The sequence below is a fragment of the Chamaea fasciata genome, unplaced genomic scaffold, assembly GCF_029207755.1.
Source record: "Chamaea fasciata isolate MVZ Bird 193981 ecotype frontalis unplaced genomic scaffold, bChaFas1.0.hap1 SCAF_3, whole genome shotgun sequence".
Taxonomy (NCBI): domain Eukaryota; kingdom Metazoa; phylum Chordata; class Aves; order Passeriformes; family Sylviidae; genus Chamaea; species Chamaea fasciata.
In genome coordinates, this window is record NW_027094088.1 from 1,417,602 (window position 1) to 1,433,752 (window position 16,151).

Below are 16,151 nucleotides of genomic sequence, written 5' to 3' on the forward strand. Positions count from 1 at the left end.
TGTGTGTCGAGCACTCCTGAAAATCAATGCACCAGTCTGAGATCTGGACCTAAGTTGGTACAAAGTTCAGCATATTCACACGAGTGCACCTAGGAGACACACAAGTCTGTAGGTTGGAGGGGTCAAAATGGAGAGGAAGTTGTGTTTAACAGAGTTTTCACCTTCCTCTGCCTTACTTGACTCAGTTTTCTACTTCTTCTCATTTTTGCAGCATTTTCCCTTCCCCACAGCAGCTGTTTTACAATAAATCAGCTGTGGTACCCAGGCATCAACTCCACATCGGGATTCAGGTGTCCAAGAGCAGGACTTCCTATGAAGATGAGTAATGACAGCACTACAGCTCATAACTCTTCTGTTCTCAGAAATATTTACAGGTTGTATAATTTCACCTACAAGTCAAGAGGGATGCTTGAAAAGTACCTTGCTTTGCAGTATTTTCCTGGTCAAGAAACTGCATTTCTGCCTGCGATTCTCAAGTCGCTGATGTCCACAGGTGTGCAGGGCTGAAATGCCTGTGAGTCTCTGCAGGGTAACCTCTGTGTGTGTCTGTGTGTGTTCAGATTAATGAGTTGGGCTTTCAAGTTGCTGCAGTGGCAAGGGAAGGCAGAGTACACTGACCAACCTCTGACCCCATCTCCTTTTCCAAGTCCACACAATCTGTAAAGAAAGCAAATATTTCGCTGAATTTTATATAATACGTCAGTCTTCTAGTGTGTTCTTCTCATTAAAGAAACACTGTCATGGCAGGCTCTTCCCCTTGTATTTCAGCTGTATGAATAGCATCATTTCCTGTTTTTCCAGGCAAACTGTCATAAACATCACTCTCCAAGGAGATGCAGAAGGTGGAATGTTTGTAAACCGATGTTGGGGACTGGAGCAGTTTATCTCCAGTGAGAGCTGTCTGCTCATTCTTGCCAAAGGCATTAGCTCGAGATTATTGATCCTCTTGATTGCTGAAAACGTGTGACTGAATGAGAGACAAAGTATTTAGTCTATAAAGGAAGGATATTGCTCTGGGTTTTCTTTGCAATAATTGCAAGTAGAGTGATACTTCCTCAATAATACTTGTAATCTAGGGCTGTTTCCTGTCACTGCCAGTGGCCATTACTGAGTATTTCAGAATAAGTGGCAGTTTTCCTCTTTTTATGTCAGCCCCATCCTCAAAATGGTGTTTACAGAATTCAGTGTACTGCCTGTTGGGCCCCATTCTTGCCTCTCTTAAAGGGTTTGTTGAAGCCCTGAAAAATGGGATTTAATAACTCTCCCAGATTTTTTTTTGGGGAGGGGGGTTAGCCTGGTCTATGATCACTAATTCTCACCCAGATAGATTTTCAAGTCCACTTTTCATTTCAGCTCACAATTTCATCAGTTCTGAATGACCACATCAGCAAAATGTCTAAGAATTCAGTGTGTTTCCTTTGTGAGCCTTGCCAGAAGCAGGAAGGATTTCTCCCTGCTTGTCTTTCACCTTAGAACCATGAAGAATGTTGTCCTCAGAGCCTCTTCCTCTCTGGGAGAGGTGTCCTTGGGTGATTCAGGTTCCCAAGGGTCTCTCTCCGTTCTTGCCTGAAGAGGTGGGCGCAGCAAAATCCTTCTCTGAATTCTGGAGTTTCATCCCTCTTAGTAAAATAGGGTTTCCTTAGGAAATGCTTCTTGGGTCAGAAAGAGCTAACCCTGCAGAATCAGCTGGGGGAAAAATGAGAATAGACAAGACTGGAACTGACAATTTCTAGGCTGGAAAAAAACCCTATAAACAGGAATAACTATCATTTGCTTCCTCTGTGCAATGTAACTAAAGTGAGAGAGCTGCTTCAGGCACCACAGAACACAGATTTCCTCCATAAAATTTTACGGATGTTAAACAGTGAAAATCAGGTTGGCAAGATTGTTTCTCACCTGTTTGAAGCTTTTATTCTGAAATAGGATGAGTTTAAAGACAAATATGATCTGAAGCTAAATTAGAGCCTTCTGTGTAAAAAGAAACCAATACTGCAAGTCACAGAGTCAAAGAAGGAAAAAATCCCTCATTTTGCTAAAAAAGTCCTTCTACTCACAGGAAGAAAATCTGATTCAAATGGTGAGTCTTCCCTGTGGGCAGAGCAGTGCTGATAAGGGCCTTGGCATGGGTGGACACTTCTGGTTTTCACCAGCAGAGAAGGCAGAGGCTTGGCTTGGGGGTGCTGCTGTTGGATTCTGTCTGTCAGGGCTTGGAAACCCATGGAGATGTTTGGCTGTGGGTAAGGAGATGGTGCTGCTGTTCTTACAGTCACCTCCCTGTGCTCTCCTAATGCCTAATTAGCAGCTGAGCAATTAGCTCCAGAAGCCTTGGCAGAGGTTCCTCTGGGAGATCGGTGCCTTTACACAGACACGGTGAGTCAGGCTGCCTTCCCAAGGCTTTGTGTATAACAGGAAAGCAGCAGATAATTGCGGCTTAATAAAGCCCCTGGATGCCCTCATCTTCTGGATAATAACTTCAATCGACGGTTGATATTTTCAGCTATGTAAATTTTTTTTTATAAAAATCATTATTTATGTTTCAAAGAAGGTTTCCCCTAAATAATAGAATCTTTAACCTTAGATCTTAAGCAGTGTTTGAGACAAATAGGATGCTTAAGGTTTCTTCCTGCCTCCAGAACCGCATCAATTAAACCACTCTGAGCATACCTATTTGAAGAGTTCTTGAATTTGCTGTTTGTATTTTCAGAATGATTAGGAGCTCCAAGGGAAGGAGTTACCTGGTGAAAATAAAACCTCAGCGTTACGTTGGTGCCCGTCCCTTCCGAGACACCTGCGATCTTTGCAATGGCAGCGGTCCCTGTGTGCTGCTGCACTTAGAGCAGCTGCTCACAGCCAGTTCACATCCCAAGCCCGCTGCCCTGGGGCCTGGCTGAGGATGTATCATCACCCTCAGGCTCTTGGGACACAGCTCTAAATGATGCTGGTTTATGTTCTCCTCCTCCTTCTTCTGCCCATCCCTGCTGCCCTGGCCTGTGGGGCCTGGTTGCTTGGAGACAGCTCTGTGAGGTGGCAGTGGTGTTTATCTCTTGGCCTTCAGCAGATAAGGAGTGTTAATTTGTAGTTCATATTGTAGCTGATTTTCTCCGTGGTTTATTAAACCCAGGGTGTGTTTAAGCTGTGTGTGTGTTCTCTGGGAGCTTTCGTTGAGCTGAGGTTCCCAGCTGAATTAAAAGCTGGGCTCAGCAGGCGTCGGATGTGAGCAGGGCAGGGTTTAATACCAGGGTGACATTTGGAGCAGTGTCTGGGGGAATGCTCCGTGCCTGCCTGCTGCCTTTCAAGAGCACTTTACCATTTGCCAGCCTTTTTATTTTTCTTGAATTTCAGATTCCTGAGGGGGTTAGGCTGAAAGGGAAGAGTTTTGCTGCTTCCCTAAAATAACTGCTTACGTCTTAGTCCACGCAAATTGAATCCCCCCACCACCAACAACTTTTCACACCACAAATGTGCAGCAGAAAGAAGAAAGAAAGCAGTGCCTGACTCAGTACTGGGCCATATCCAGTGCTATTCCTCTGTCACTGTCTCCCTTTTCTGCTCCAATCCCCAAATTCCTCCCTTTATGGCCGCCTTTTGCCCACCCTCGCTTTCTGCAGGTCTCCTGTCAGAGCAGAGGGCAGTAGCAGAGCTCTTGGCCGGCACTCAGCACTCAGAGACAGCCACATGTGCCCCTCCTGTGGGCTGGGGGATGAAGAATCCAGCTGGTTTTGTCATGTGTAAATTGGAGTCTCACAGATCCCATCCTGTGAGCTGCAGATGACAACAGGAGAATGCTGGGTTTTGTGGCGCCAGGGAGACAGCAAAGTAGCCAGGCTTATTATATTCTTATTTTCACTTTCAGTTCACAGTTTAAATACCCACAAGGAACAGATTTGCTTTGCTCATAACGGTCTTTTTGAATGATAATGTCATTGGAAATTTCATTTTGCTTCGGCCCAAGAAGACAACAGCTGTTTTCTGCAAGGCAGAGAAATTGTAATCTCTACAATGATTCAATCCTGTGCACCAAAGGCTTTAGGGTCTGTCATTTACTCAGTGTGATAAGTGTTTGTGCAGTATTTAGCAGATTGATGCCTATTTTCTTCCTACTTGTCTTTTTGGTGCTTTTCCAATTTAAATACGGTCGTAAAAATCCTACAATGGAAATGTATTTCAGCTCATGTAAAGGAATATGATCAGCAGTTCACACGTGGGTTTTTAACTGTTGTAATCAGAGGAAATGTTCTTAATGCAAGCAAGGGCGATAGAATTTGATCCTCAAATGTCCAGATTTGCAATTTCTGAGTATTCAGGTGTGTGATTCCTGGCAGGCTAAAGTGCTTTGTGAGATTGGGGTAGAAAGAGCTCCTGCCAAATTCTCCTAACATTTCTTCTTTCTTCCCTGAGCAGAGAGGAGTTGCATTCCCATGATAATACATGCACTCCCACTGGAAAGCAGCCAGGTGGAAAGAAAAAACCCCAAAATATGTTTTTCTAAGTGTCTCAAGTGCTCAGTACATGTAGGGAGTTCAGCTGCGACATGGGAGCAGTTCTCACCTCCTGTGCACAGGGATGCATCCCTGAACTCGTGTGAATTGGCACAGCTTTGGTGTCAGCTGGGAGCTCTGCTTTATCCAACTAGTATCACCTCTCCTCGAGCTTTCCCAGGCCGTGTGGATATGTCTGGTGGAGAAGGAAGATGGGAATTGCTCCTTGGGCTTTCCCGGGCCATGGGGACATGTCTGGTGGAAAAGGAAGATGGGAGTTGCTCCTTGGGCTTTCCCAGGCCATGGGGACATGTCTGGTGGAGAAGGAAGATGGGAATTGCTCCTTGGGCTTTCCCAGGCCATGGGGACATGTCTGGTGGAGAAGCAGGAAGGGATTTTCTAAGAGCAGGGTGAGGGCTGCAGCAGCTCTCGGGGATGACGTCTGTGTTTGCTTGTTGTAGCACTTCATGGCAAGCACAGCCCCTTCCCTGGAGTTAGTTGCAGTCACCCCAGGTAGATCCTGACAGGCTGGTGAGATGAAGAGAAATAATGCAATCTGTGAGAGCTTCACTGTGCTCGAACACAGTTGTGGAGACGCTCAAACAGCTGCGTTTTCTCTAAGTGCAAATAATAATAATATTGCTGCGTTGTTGCCTCACTGGAAGTGGCCCAGCTTCAAAGCAGGGTTTGGTTATGTGCTTCAGGCAGTAGGGTTATGTGCTTGGACCAGATGGAGCTTTTAAATTTTCATCAGCAGGTTTATAAACACAGGAATATCCTTTTATCTGTGCCCAGCTCTTTTACTAATTAGCTGCAAATGCTGAACTTCAATTAGCATGGAGCGGAGGAACAGATGAAATAATAAACATCCTTACTCATGATTATCCATCATGTGAGAATGAAATAGACGTTAATAATTGTTTCAGTTATTTAGGGCTTTTCTATTGGTGCTTTTTTTTTCCCCCTTTAATACTCAGTAGTATAAATGAGTGAAAATAGCTAAAAACACTGAGCCAGATTGTCTGGTGACGAAATTTTTTGCAGGCAAAGAGTGAGAGTTTTCAGCCTTGCTGATCTTTACCTTGACTCCTGTAGGTGTTGGGCCAAGCCAACACAAGGATGTGTGACAGCTGTGGAGGGACTTTACAAAGGCATTTACAAAACTACATTTTCCTGCTGCTGAGAGGTGGCCAGAGAAGGTCTAGGCTTTGAAGCAACACTGCTGTGTGTGATGACAGAAAAATCCCAGCTTTTTCTGAGGGGTGCAGGTGCAAGGAGAGACAAAGGGATTGGTGAGTTGAATGCTGCCTTTGCCTTTAGCAGCACGTTGGGTGCCCTACAACGTGTGCTCTGTGTGTGCTCCAGCTGAGAAGCTCTTCCTGGAGCCTGCAGGCATCCAGCTGCTCTGCTTGTTCCCTATGGTTCATGAATCATTCAGGAGATTTGCACCTTTCAGTAGAGGGCATCGAGGGAGGATCTCTACCTTAACTGGTAACTTCTAGGCAGGAAAAGGTCTGAGTGTATTTTCAAGCATCAGTCTTGGCACACAGTTGGGAACCTTAAAAGAGTGGACCTTAAAGACCACGTAGTCCCAACCCCGTGCCACGGACAGGGACACCTCCCCTAGATCAGGGTGCTCAGGGCCTTATCCAGCCTGGCTTTGAGCACTCCCAGGGCTGGGGCATCCAACCCTGTTGGCTGTCTTGCCTTAAAAAAAGCTTTGCTGGAAAAGTAATCCACTAAGAGGATAGGGCCTGCTGTTGGGAAATGGAGATGCATGAATCCAAACCAGTCACTGAGAGAGAGAGCTGTTCTCACAAAAATAATAATGGAATATGTTCTGAGTAATCAAACCCCAGAACACACCCCTGAGACGCTCACTGTCTATCTTCGGTGGCTGGTGCTTCAGCATAAGGATGTCAGCTGTGTGGGCCACACTGACCTTGGAATGGAATGCAGTAGGATCTCTGAAGTTGGAGAAGACTTTAAAATCCTTGAGTCCAACCGTAAACCTCACGCTGCCAAGTCCACCACTGAACCACGTTCCCAAGTGCCACATCTTTGTGTTGTTTAAACACCTCCAGAGATGGTGACTCAACCACTTCCCTGGGCAGCTTGTTCCAGTGCTTGACAACCCTTTCTGTGAAGAAATCTCTCCTAATATCCAAACTGAGGTGGTGGGAGAAAGGCAAAGCAGCATTGCTGAAGTCTCCCCTGACGACAGGAAGCCAACAGAATTTTTCATTTCCCGAGTCGTTCAGGCTTGGTAAGTGGAGCTGGAGGCAGCTGCTGCTCTGTCGCAAAATGTGGCTGTGAGCAGGAGGCAGCAAAAAGCCAGCACCACGCAGGGGTCCAAGTGCCACTTGATTGAATTATCAGAGATGCATGAGGCTTCAGTCCTAACTTAGGGGGTCCCGAGGAAAAACGGCTCTGATGCCGTAGCTCACTGTGAAAAGAAGGCCAGCGAGCTCTTCTTTGTGCTGCATTGGAAGTGACACATTGCAAGGGGAGGGAAAGTTCTATTTAAAATTGCAAAATCGGAGATGAAGTGCAATTGAGGAGAAAGATCAAAGACAGGAAGTGGGGACAGGAAGAAAGAGACGAGGTACAGCGTGGCTGCACAGACAGCCTCATTTCATGTTAATGAATCCCTGCTTAGGAAGGGAAGGGTGGCTCTTTGTGTACCAGGAGAGAATAAAAACATCCTTCTGCCGCCGCACTGAGACTCCCTTTGAACGTGCCCTCCTACCAAAATGAAGGGCTGCACTCTGCTTCACAACATCTCGCAGAATTAGAAAAGACCGAGCTGCTCTCTGCCTGCCTGCATCCTGCTTATGTAACTTGCAGATGAGGCTGTGCAACCTCTGGCAACCCTGGAAAATTTCCTTGTCGGTGAGTCAGGTGCTTGGCAAACTGTCTGGTGCAGTGGGCTCTGTGGTGAGATTGCACTCACAGGCGCTACCTGGCCACCAGAGCACAATCCAAGGTCTCTTTATGGATCTGCTTCTTCCTAGAAGCTCCCTGATCATCCTGCTCTTGTCACTGCCAAGGGTCCCTGTTGTGCTGTATTAATTAGTGCAAAGCATCCCCCTCGAATGCTTTGAAGCAGGAGAAAAGCACAGCCCTGACTGATATTCTGAGATGTGGGTCAGAAAAAAGGAGGAGAAGAGCCAGGCAAGAATGAGTCCTTGGCCTTTGTAAACATTTTATCCATAGAAATTCCACCAGGATTGTGGGGAGAGCGTTTAGTGCGGTGGGGCTGCACAGGTGGGATTTCATGGGGAGGCAGAGAGTCCCCCTTTGCAATTCTCATTCTGAAACTCCACGCTGCTGCCAGAACAGTGCTGGTTTGGAGGATGTGAATGTGCCTGAAAGCTGGAGGTCAGGGCTGCACGTTGGGCTCTAGGGGTAAAACTGCAAACTGTGAAAAGTAAGGATTAGACCCAGGGACGAGGATAAAAACTGAAACAGACTTCCTTGTGGGACGGCTGTCATCTCCAGGAGCAGCAGATCCCAATTTCCACCTCTCTGGAAGTGTAACTGAGAGGAGCCAGGAGGTCTGTACCACCAGGTGGGTCCAGTCACTGCAGCTGTGAGGTGCCCAAATCTTACACCAGTCTGTGCAGGAGGGCCCTGTGGCGGCCCAGCTGTGTTCACAGCAGCACCTGCTTTGCTCATGCAAAGAGCCTGTTCGCCAGACTGCAGTGGGAGGGGGACAGAAAAAGACTTTGCCACGGGGGTGACCTGGTGACTAATGAGTTTCATTGATCCTCTGCTTGCAGGAGAGAGCAATTCATCATCTGCAGCTCCTGCAGGCTCGTCTGCTGAGGGCTCTGGGGGAGCAAACAGGAGATGTTACCCGAAAGCAGGGCTGTGTGAGCCCTCTGAGCCTAATGACTCTGTGCTCTCATGGATGTTTGAACGTGATGCTGCAGAAAATTCCAGCATCAGGGAGTCTCTGGACAATTTCTACAAAATGTATTGCAGCAAGCAGCCAGGGAGAGAGGATCCAGCCTACGAGGCTGCCTCACGGTGTCTATCACAGAAGATTTCAGAGCTGGAGCAAAAGGAGGGGACAAAATACGCGTCACGTTGTCTGCAGATGGCCCAGTTGGTCTTGAACAGAGATGGGTGTAAGATCTTTCCAAACCACCCCCCTTCTGCTTGCTTTTCAAAGCCAGCTGAAGGAGAAGTCTTGCTGGAGAACAGGAGGAGGACACCTGGACTCTCAGATGACATCCTGCAGTTCCTCTTGAGACAAACACGGGAGGAACGTAACCCTGATGGGTCCCAGGAGAAGTGAGCAGAACACTGGCTTGCTCTGTCATTAAAGCTTTGCTTCCACTCCAGAAAGAGAAGACTTTCTTAGACATTGTCCTCCAAGCACCACCCTCAGCTGCTCCATGGAGGAGGGCTTCACCCACAGCACACCTGCCTCTCTGAAGGGCAGCATTGCGTCAGGAGCATCCCTGTACCTGCTCGGGATGCGGGGACTGATTGGGACTAATTGGTGACTAATCATGCAGCGTTTGCTGCTGGGACATCAAACATGATCATTTTTATCTGCCGGGCTTTTAAATTTCCCTGCATCCTTCCCCCAGGTTATCCTTCCCCCAGGTTAACAGTGGTCCAGCCCAAATTTAGCCCCAGGCTGGCCATGGCTGTCCAAAAGTGCTCTTGGCTCTAACAGACTGTTGGAATGACCTTGGCATGGTGTGCCCCAGCCCTGCAGAGGGAAAGCTGAGATTTTGTTGTGCACATTTGCCTCACAGGGTGCCTGTTAGCGCTGTGTTTTTACCTACAGATAACATTACCCCACAGTTCATTATTGCAATGCCAGGTGAGTTTTTCTAACAGAAAAAAATGCGTGTGTGTGCATGAGAAAGAGAAAAAATACAGCTCTGGGTATGTTCTCTGTCAGTGCTTCTGTCCTGTTTACCTCCCTCCCCAACCACCTTCAGTTCCTTTCTGTCTTTCATGATGGTGCTAATGAGATCCCAGGGGGAATGTTCCCTTTAAAATGAAAGGGATATCTCTGAGCCCAAAGAGGCTGATGTCAGTCAGCGGCAGAGCAATGAGCCCACACACAGCCACTTAGAGGTTTCTCTCCTGGCTGGATTGCTTCTTTGTAGCTTTACTGCCTCTGCCAGGCAGATAAATGTCCTTGTGCGTGTTTTCCACCCACTGGCCCGTCCACTGGAAGAGCGGTTTGCTTTGGTGATGCTGTTTGCTGACTGGGGAGGCAATTCTCCAGCGTGGGTGTGAGCAGGCAGGCACAGAGTGCCGGAGGAAGGGATGTGCTTAAGGTGACAGCAGATGGACAAGGAAAGAAAGAAAGTAAGAGGAAAAAAAAAAAAAAAGGGGAGGAAGGAAGGGAGAAAGGAAAGGAAAGGTGAGTGGGGTCTCAAAGGTCAACATCAGTGTGCTCACACCAGTTTTGGTGTTTGATACCCAGTGTTTGCCAGCCCAGCTGCTGAGACCTCTCATCACTCCCTGTCCAACCTGGCCGGATCTCAGAGTGGCTGTTTGTGTTCCTGCCTGTCCCGTTCCCTCCTGCAGTCCCCTATCCCTGCTTTGCTGCCCCTGGCAGATTGGCACAGCTGCTGTGCTCTGCAGGTGTTTCCACCAAAGGCAATGGAAATTTGGCTGCTGCCTTCAGTCAGAGCAGGAGGAAGCCCAGCTGGCTGCAAGTTATGGCCAAAATGTTAGGACTTGGTGTAATCTCTCTCTGCAAATAGATTTATATTTGAAATGCCTGGGTTTAGTTTGCTGTCCTTGAGTCATCATGGAACCAATTCATTTGGCTTTGTGCTGGTCCTGCTGGGTGTGTTGCTTGCTTGTTTTTATGGCCCAGGTATTGTACAGGTGCTGAAAGGACACACAGAACATTGGAGCAGACCTTCAGCTGCTCCCCCAGCATTACTCAAATTAATGGTGCTAGGGGGGAAAAAAAAAAAAAAAAAGAGTTGAGGATGCAGCATCATTTCTCTGGTAGCAAACAAACCCACAGCTGCTTGTGTATCAAAATCCAAATGAAAGCATCCTGCTGGCAAAAACTCTAGAGAATGGGAATATCAGCTAGTTTAGCCACAGATGCAGCTGGAAAAAGCAAACATGCTCCTGAGTGTGCTCTGTTGACAGATGCAGGGAGACGTTGCTGAGGTTGTACAGGGAAGAAGGAAAGTCTTCAGTGTGAATCACATGTTGTTGCTTTTAATTTTTTGCCAGTGTTTCTGCTGTTCCACACAGTTAAATCAGCTGCTGTGCAGAACCTCTGAACTTCCGTTTTAAGGGAAATAAACTCCCATGAAGAGAGAGATGGAGAAATCAGAGGTCTGCATCTGAATCCCTTTAGTTGCTGTATTTGGTTTGTTGATGAATTGGTCGGTGCTTTGGGTTAGAGCCAAAGACATGCAATTTCCACAAAGAAAGCTTGCAGAAAAATAGGGAGTTCTTGCTCCTCGGCAGAGACCTGCTGCTGCTGATGTTTGAGACATCCCCTACTGGGTTTTGATGGAAGAGAAAAGAAGCTTGGAATGACAAAACAGAGAAAAGGTGACTGCTGAAAGAACGTGAAGAGAGATGCTGGCAGAGGAGGGCATGAAACTGTTTGATTTTAAGGACCAATGTAGGCAGAGCAGACTGGATGCAGCTGAAAATTTTGGATTATGACTCATATCTACAAATCTTGGCTGGCATCTTGCAGGGGACATGGTAATGCTGAAACATGCAGTCTTTTGGGAAGCTTGCACCCCTCCGAATCAGGAGTGCTGCAGTTCTTCCAGTGCATCGTGGATATGACTATGCCTGGCTTCCTCAAGGTAAAAAGAGGGACTTAGCCTACACCATAAATCCTCCATCTTGCTTTATCTATCTATTATTATATTCTAAACCCTTCAACTCTGAGTTTTGCACCCTGTGCTATCACACCCTTCTATCCAAACCTCACACCCACAATCCCAGAGCTGTCACTCAATTTTGGGAGCCTTTTCCACGGGCTCAGGTCCAATGCAGTGTTTGCTTGGGGGTCAGTGCCTGTGGGCACAGAAAGCCTGGAATTCCCAGTGCCCGGGGCTCCAGCAGGTTGGGTGTTTTGACACTGGGAGCAGCACCCCCAGTGTCCCAGGGGGGTGGCTGTGCCCCTGCAGTGCGTTCAGCCTAGGATTAGGTCTGGCATGCTGACAGCGCCGCCTCTATTCCCTCACGCAAATGCCTGATCCAAGCTCTTCTGTCATCCTTGCCCAATCCTGCTGCTGTTCAGTCATGCCCTGGGCTGGGAGCTGCTCCAGGACGTTTGGTATCAATGGCCTCTCTGCTGCTTACTCCGACAGCATTTTTATTTTCCCTCCCACGCGGCTGCTGGTGGGAGGTGCTGATTCATGCCAGAGACCTACCCTGCCAGTCCTGGAGCCCAAAGGCAGCCAGGGAGAGCTGAGCTCCTGCCACAGGTGCGGAAACAGGCCCTGAGTTTCCACCAGCAGGGGATTTTTCCCTTTTTGAAGGGAATAAATAAATATAAATCAGGACATACGGTTGTTAAAGCTGGTGTATGACAGGCAGTATACATCCTGGATAAATGTGGCCATTTCATTTCTGAGCACTGGTGGTTTTGTGTGGGGCATATGTTTTCCCACAACACAGGAGTTCATTTTAAAAATACCCCTGTTCTGTAGGCTTTCCCTAATGACTATTTTCCCCACACACATCCATTAGGCAACAACATATGCCAGCGTTTCTTCCTTAAAAGTAAAATCTGGCACACAGCGCACGGAGCATGAAATAATAAGATGTGATTAAAGCAGTGGCTGGAGCTAAGCAAAGCCAGAAAACGTGTGGCTGAAAGGTCAAACCCTGTCCTGAAATCCTGTCAGGGGTCACTTCCCTGCCTTGTCTGCATTGCTGTGAGAGGTGAGGCAGGGGTGATGCTAAATGGCTGCTAAAATCAGCACCTCCCGGCCTGAGGAGCAGGGTGATTCTGTCATTAAACGCTGAGGTGAGGATGCTGTGCCCTGCAGCTGCATTTTCAGTGTGATTTCCACCAATTCGTTTTTTCAGCAGCTTGTTTTGGGCATCTGAGAGCTTCAGAGGAGGAGTGAAAGGGCACAGAGCATTTACACCCACGTCTCTATCAGCAATTCCCCTCCAAACCCTGCAATGAGAGGTTCGAAGGATAACAGGGATTTTGCATCTGTGGGCCAGGCCCCCCCCTCGGTTAAGGAGCGTGTTCTCTGAAGCCAGCTTGGTTGTGATCCTTGTTTTAGCATCTTTCCCCACGGCTGGTCCCTGATGTTGGAATTCTGGAGACCTGGATTTGGGGCTTTTAGTGTGTAGTAATGGGTGTGAGTCAAGATGGAGGATTTGGGGTGTTGTCTAAGTCCTTCTTCTTCACCTTCTTCTTCATGGGTTTGGGTGGTTTTCTGTAACTGGGTGAAAAAGATTCACATTGCAGGCCTTGGCTGGTCAATAATTGGGTCAAACCCATAAATAATATAGGGGCGTCACCTCGTTATTGGGGGATTATCACTTAAATAACCTTGGGCAGAGTTAGAAGCGCTCCATTTCACCTCAGTTTCCCTAGCTTGCTAGTTAGGCTCAGGGCTGGTGAGTCTGTAAATACTGTAGATAGATAAGGAACAATAAAGCTCCAAGTCAAAACCTACATTGCGTGTGTGTTTTTCATCCCGACCTTGGCAGAGCGAAAGAAAGCAGAACTGTAACACCTGAGACAAGCTGAGCAGCACATGATGAAGGTGTGAGTGCAGACAAGTCCCTTGGCTGGCTCTGTCTCTGGGAGTGTTAATGCTGCCTGGCTGCTGTTCAGGAACAGTCTGGTTGCACGTGAATTGCTGAGAGGGAAAAAAAACAAAAATCCTTCTGGGATGAGGAGACAGACTGGGGGAGTCTTTCCAAAGGCAGCAGTGAGTTAGGCTGAAAATGCAGTGGTGTGCTGGACAAGGCTCCAGTGGTGTGCAGTTTTCCAGTGGAGAATGCAATGGTGTGCTGGACAAGACTGATTCCTGTGCCGCTTCCTCCTGTTCCCATTGCCAGGGGTTGCTTCTGCAGCTGATTTTTCCCAAAAAAAAAGAAAAAAAAAAAAATCAGGGCATGACACCCTGGAGGCTCAGTGTGCCTCACCTGGGTGCTGGCAAAACACTTCTCATATCCAGGGTAGCAGAGTCTCTTCCCAGGTCTCTCTTCCTGCTTTTCCTGTTTGGATCTCCTTCCCACCATCAGGGTTCCCAGACAAATTTACACAGCTGGAGCATCTTCCTGGTGTTTTCATTTCCCAAGGCTGCCTTTAAACTTCGGCCTTTTAAGCTTTGTTGGTAAGCGCACGGCATTTCACACAAAGGGCCTGAAAGTCTCAAAATCGGGGTGTGCAAAAGGAAAAGGGATTTTCTAAGGGGAAGAGATGCTAGTGAAATATCCTCCTGCATTTTGTAGGTTTCGCTCTCTCTTCCCCAGGCTTTTTTTGCAGTGGGGTTTTGTTCTTTGTGCCTGTGGCAATTCAGAAAAAAGGTGATGGAAAATCCTTTTGCTGTGTGAATGCTGCTGTCATAAAACAGATCCCTCAACACTGTGTTTTCAGGCTGCAATTAATGTGCAAGGGCATAATTGGAAATTTTTTTTTTCAGTGCATACATTGTTCAGTAATAACAACTTTATTCTGAAGTCATTACAGCCTGTTGCAGAAATCTGTATGTTTTTTTATGTCACAAAATGGAAATTTGCCTCTGAAATTTCCATGACACTATCAACCACAGAACAGTATTGTTCTTACCAAACAGAACCCTTGCTGAGAGTCAAAGTGCTATAAATATTTAAAGGAATTAATTACTAAATAAGCCAGAGTAGTGCCCCAGTCTTTAAATATTAAATGGAACATACAGGGTTGACAAAAAGCAGGCAGGGACACTGAATGGGGCAATTTAATGGCCTAAATGTAATTATTTGCAGTGCAAAGGCGACTATTAAAGTCATTTTGGCTTAATGACAAGCAGTACTCAAAATAGGAGGGCTTAAGTCCATGTTTTGCTTGCTGAAAGAAATTTCTGTGTTGTTTTATATTCTGCTGCAGAGGCCCCAGAGTTCACCAAGGGGGTTAATGAACCAGTTTGGGTGGAAAAAGGGGGCGAGGGAAGTTGGCAGAGGTTGTTTCATGATGGGTTTTCTTTGGGGCAGCTCCTGGGTGAGCAGCTCAGCCATGCCCAGCCTGCAGGGTGAGATACTGCAGTCATCTTCAGCTGCTCTCTGGCCATCAACTGCCTGGGAACTGCTGGAGCCCTGGGCACTGAGGATTCCAGACTTTCTGTGCCCACAGGCACTGACCCCCCAGCAAACACTGCATTGGGCCTGAGCCCGTGGAAAAGGCTCCCAAAATTGAGTGACAGCACTGGGATTGTGGGTGTGGGGTTTGGATAGAAGTGTGTGACAACACAGGGCACAAAACTTAAAGGTTTTAAACTATAGTAAGAGATATAAAGTGAGATGGAGGATTCAGGGCAGAGGCTGAGTCCTTCCTTTTCACCTTCTTCTCCATGGCTCTGGGTGGTGTTTTGTAATTGAATAGAAAAATCCACATTGTGGGCCACGGGTGGTTGGTTCTTGGGTTAAAAGTAAAAAATAATTGAGGTGTCATTTCTTAATTGGACAGTTCATCTTTAAAAGGCCTTGTAGAGAAAGAGGTAGAGGCCATTTTTTACTTTGTTAGCTGGAACTCACTTGTGAGACTGTAACATAGGTAAGAATTAATAAACACCTGAGTCTGAACAAGAAACACCATCTAGGCTCCAAAGTGTGCTATTTATTTATTTGTTTAATTATTTACCTATTTATTTCAAACTTTTTTTTTAATTTAAAAATAACTTTTTTCTTTTAAACTTCTTTTTCTATCGCAGCATAATCAAGTTTTCTGCCATCTGAGCTGACAAACTGAGAGAAGGATGTCTGGGCAAGAAGAAAGGTAGGTAGGTGTGAGCAGCACATGGGAAAATGTTCCATGGAAATCCTGGGATGTTGGAGAAATGGTTGTGTTTATACTTGGTCTTCCCTCTCCCACCTTTGTTTTGGGTTTGGTGGTTTCTTTTCTGTCGTTCTGTAGCCTGTGGGTGGATCCAGAAGCCCTGAGGATTTATATCAGGTAGCACTGGGCTTTTTTTCCAGAAGAGCACAGCAGAGTCTGTGCTTGTATTTTTCATATCACTTAACAGTTATGTGACATGCCTTGTGGGCTTATTTTCAACCTCTCTTCAGTTTTCATGTAATATTTGACCTCATTTCTGTGGAATAGATACATCACTGAAAAACAGGAGCTAGAAGGATCCTGCATGAAGAGAAGAGGTTTACAAGTGAAAAAAAATCTGCGCTTTTTTTTTTTTAAATGAAGACTAAGAAAGACAATTCAAGAAGAATTGGACTGAACTTTGAAGGTTCTTAAGCAAAAACACCCTGTAAATTCTTTGGATTTTTTAGTGAAGAAAGTCTTTTGACGCTAAAGACTGGAACTCAGTTTGTAGCAGCTGTTTCTGCACTGCCTAAGAGCATATGGCATGAAGAAAACCCCACAGTGTGAGGTGCTGCATAAAGAGAGAAAAGAAATAAAAAGAGATTTGCCCACGCTACAGAAGTCACCCATTGGTACCACGTGCTAAGGCCACAGGTGTCATGGTCCAG

At 46.7% G+C, this 16,151-nt stretch overlaps 1 protein-coding gene across 1 annotated transcript in view; it reads left to right on the top strand.

Annotated features, from left to right (window-relative positions):
* Nucleotides 1-11,473, top strand: part of SHLD1 (shieldin complex subunit 1) — a 55,075-nt gene extending 43,602 nt beyond the window's left edge. The window contains exon 8 of the mRNA XM_066177693.1: nucleotides 8,261-11,473. Within this exon, the coding sequence (XP_066033790.1) occupies nucleotides 8,261-8,781 (521 nt within the window). The 3' untranslated portion in view covers nucleotides 8,782-11,473. The remainder of the gene's footprint in view (nucleotides 1-8,260) is intronic.
* Nucleotides 11,474-16,151: the final 4,678 nt, after the last annotated feature.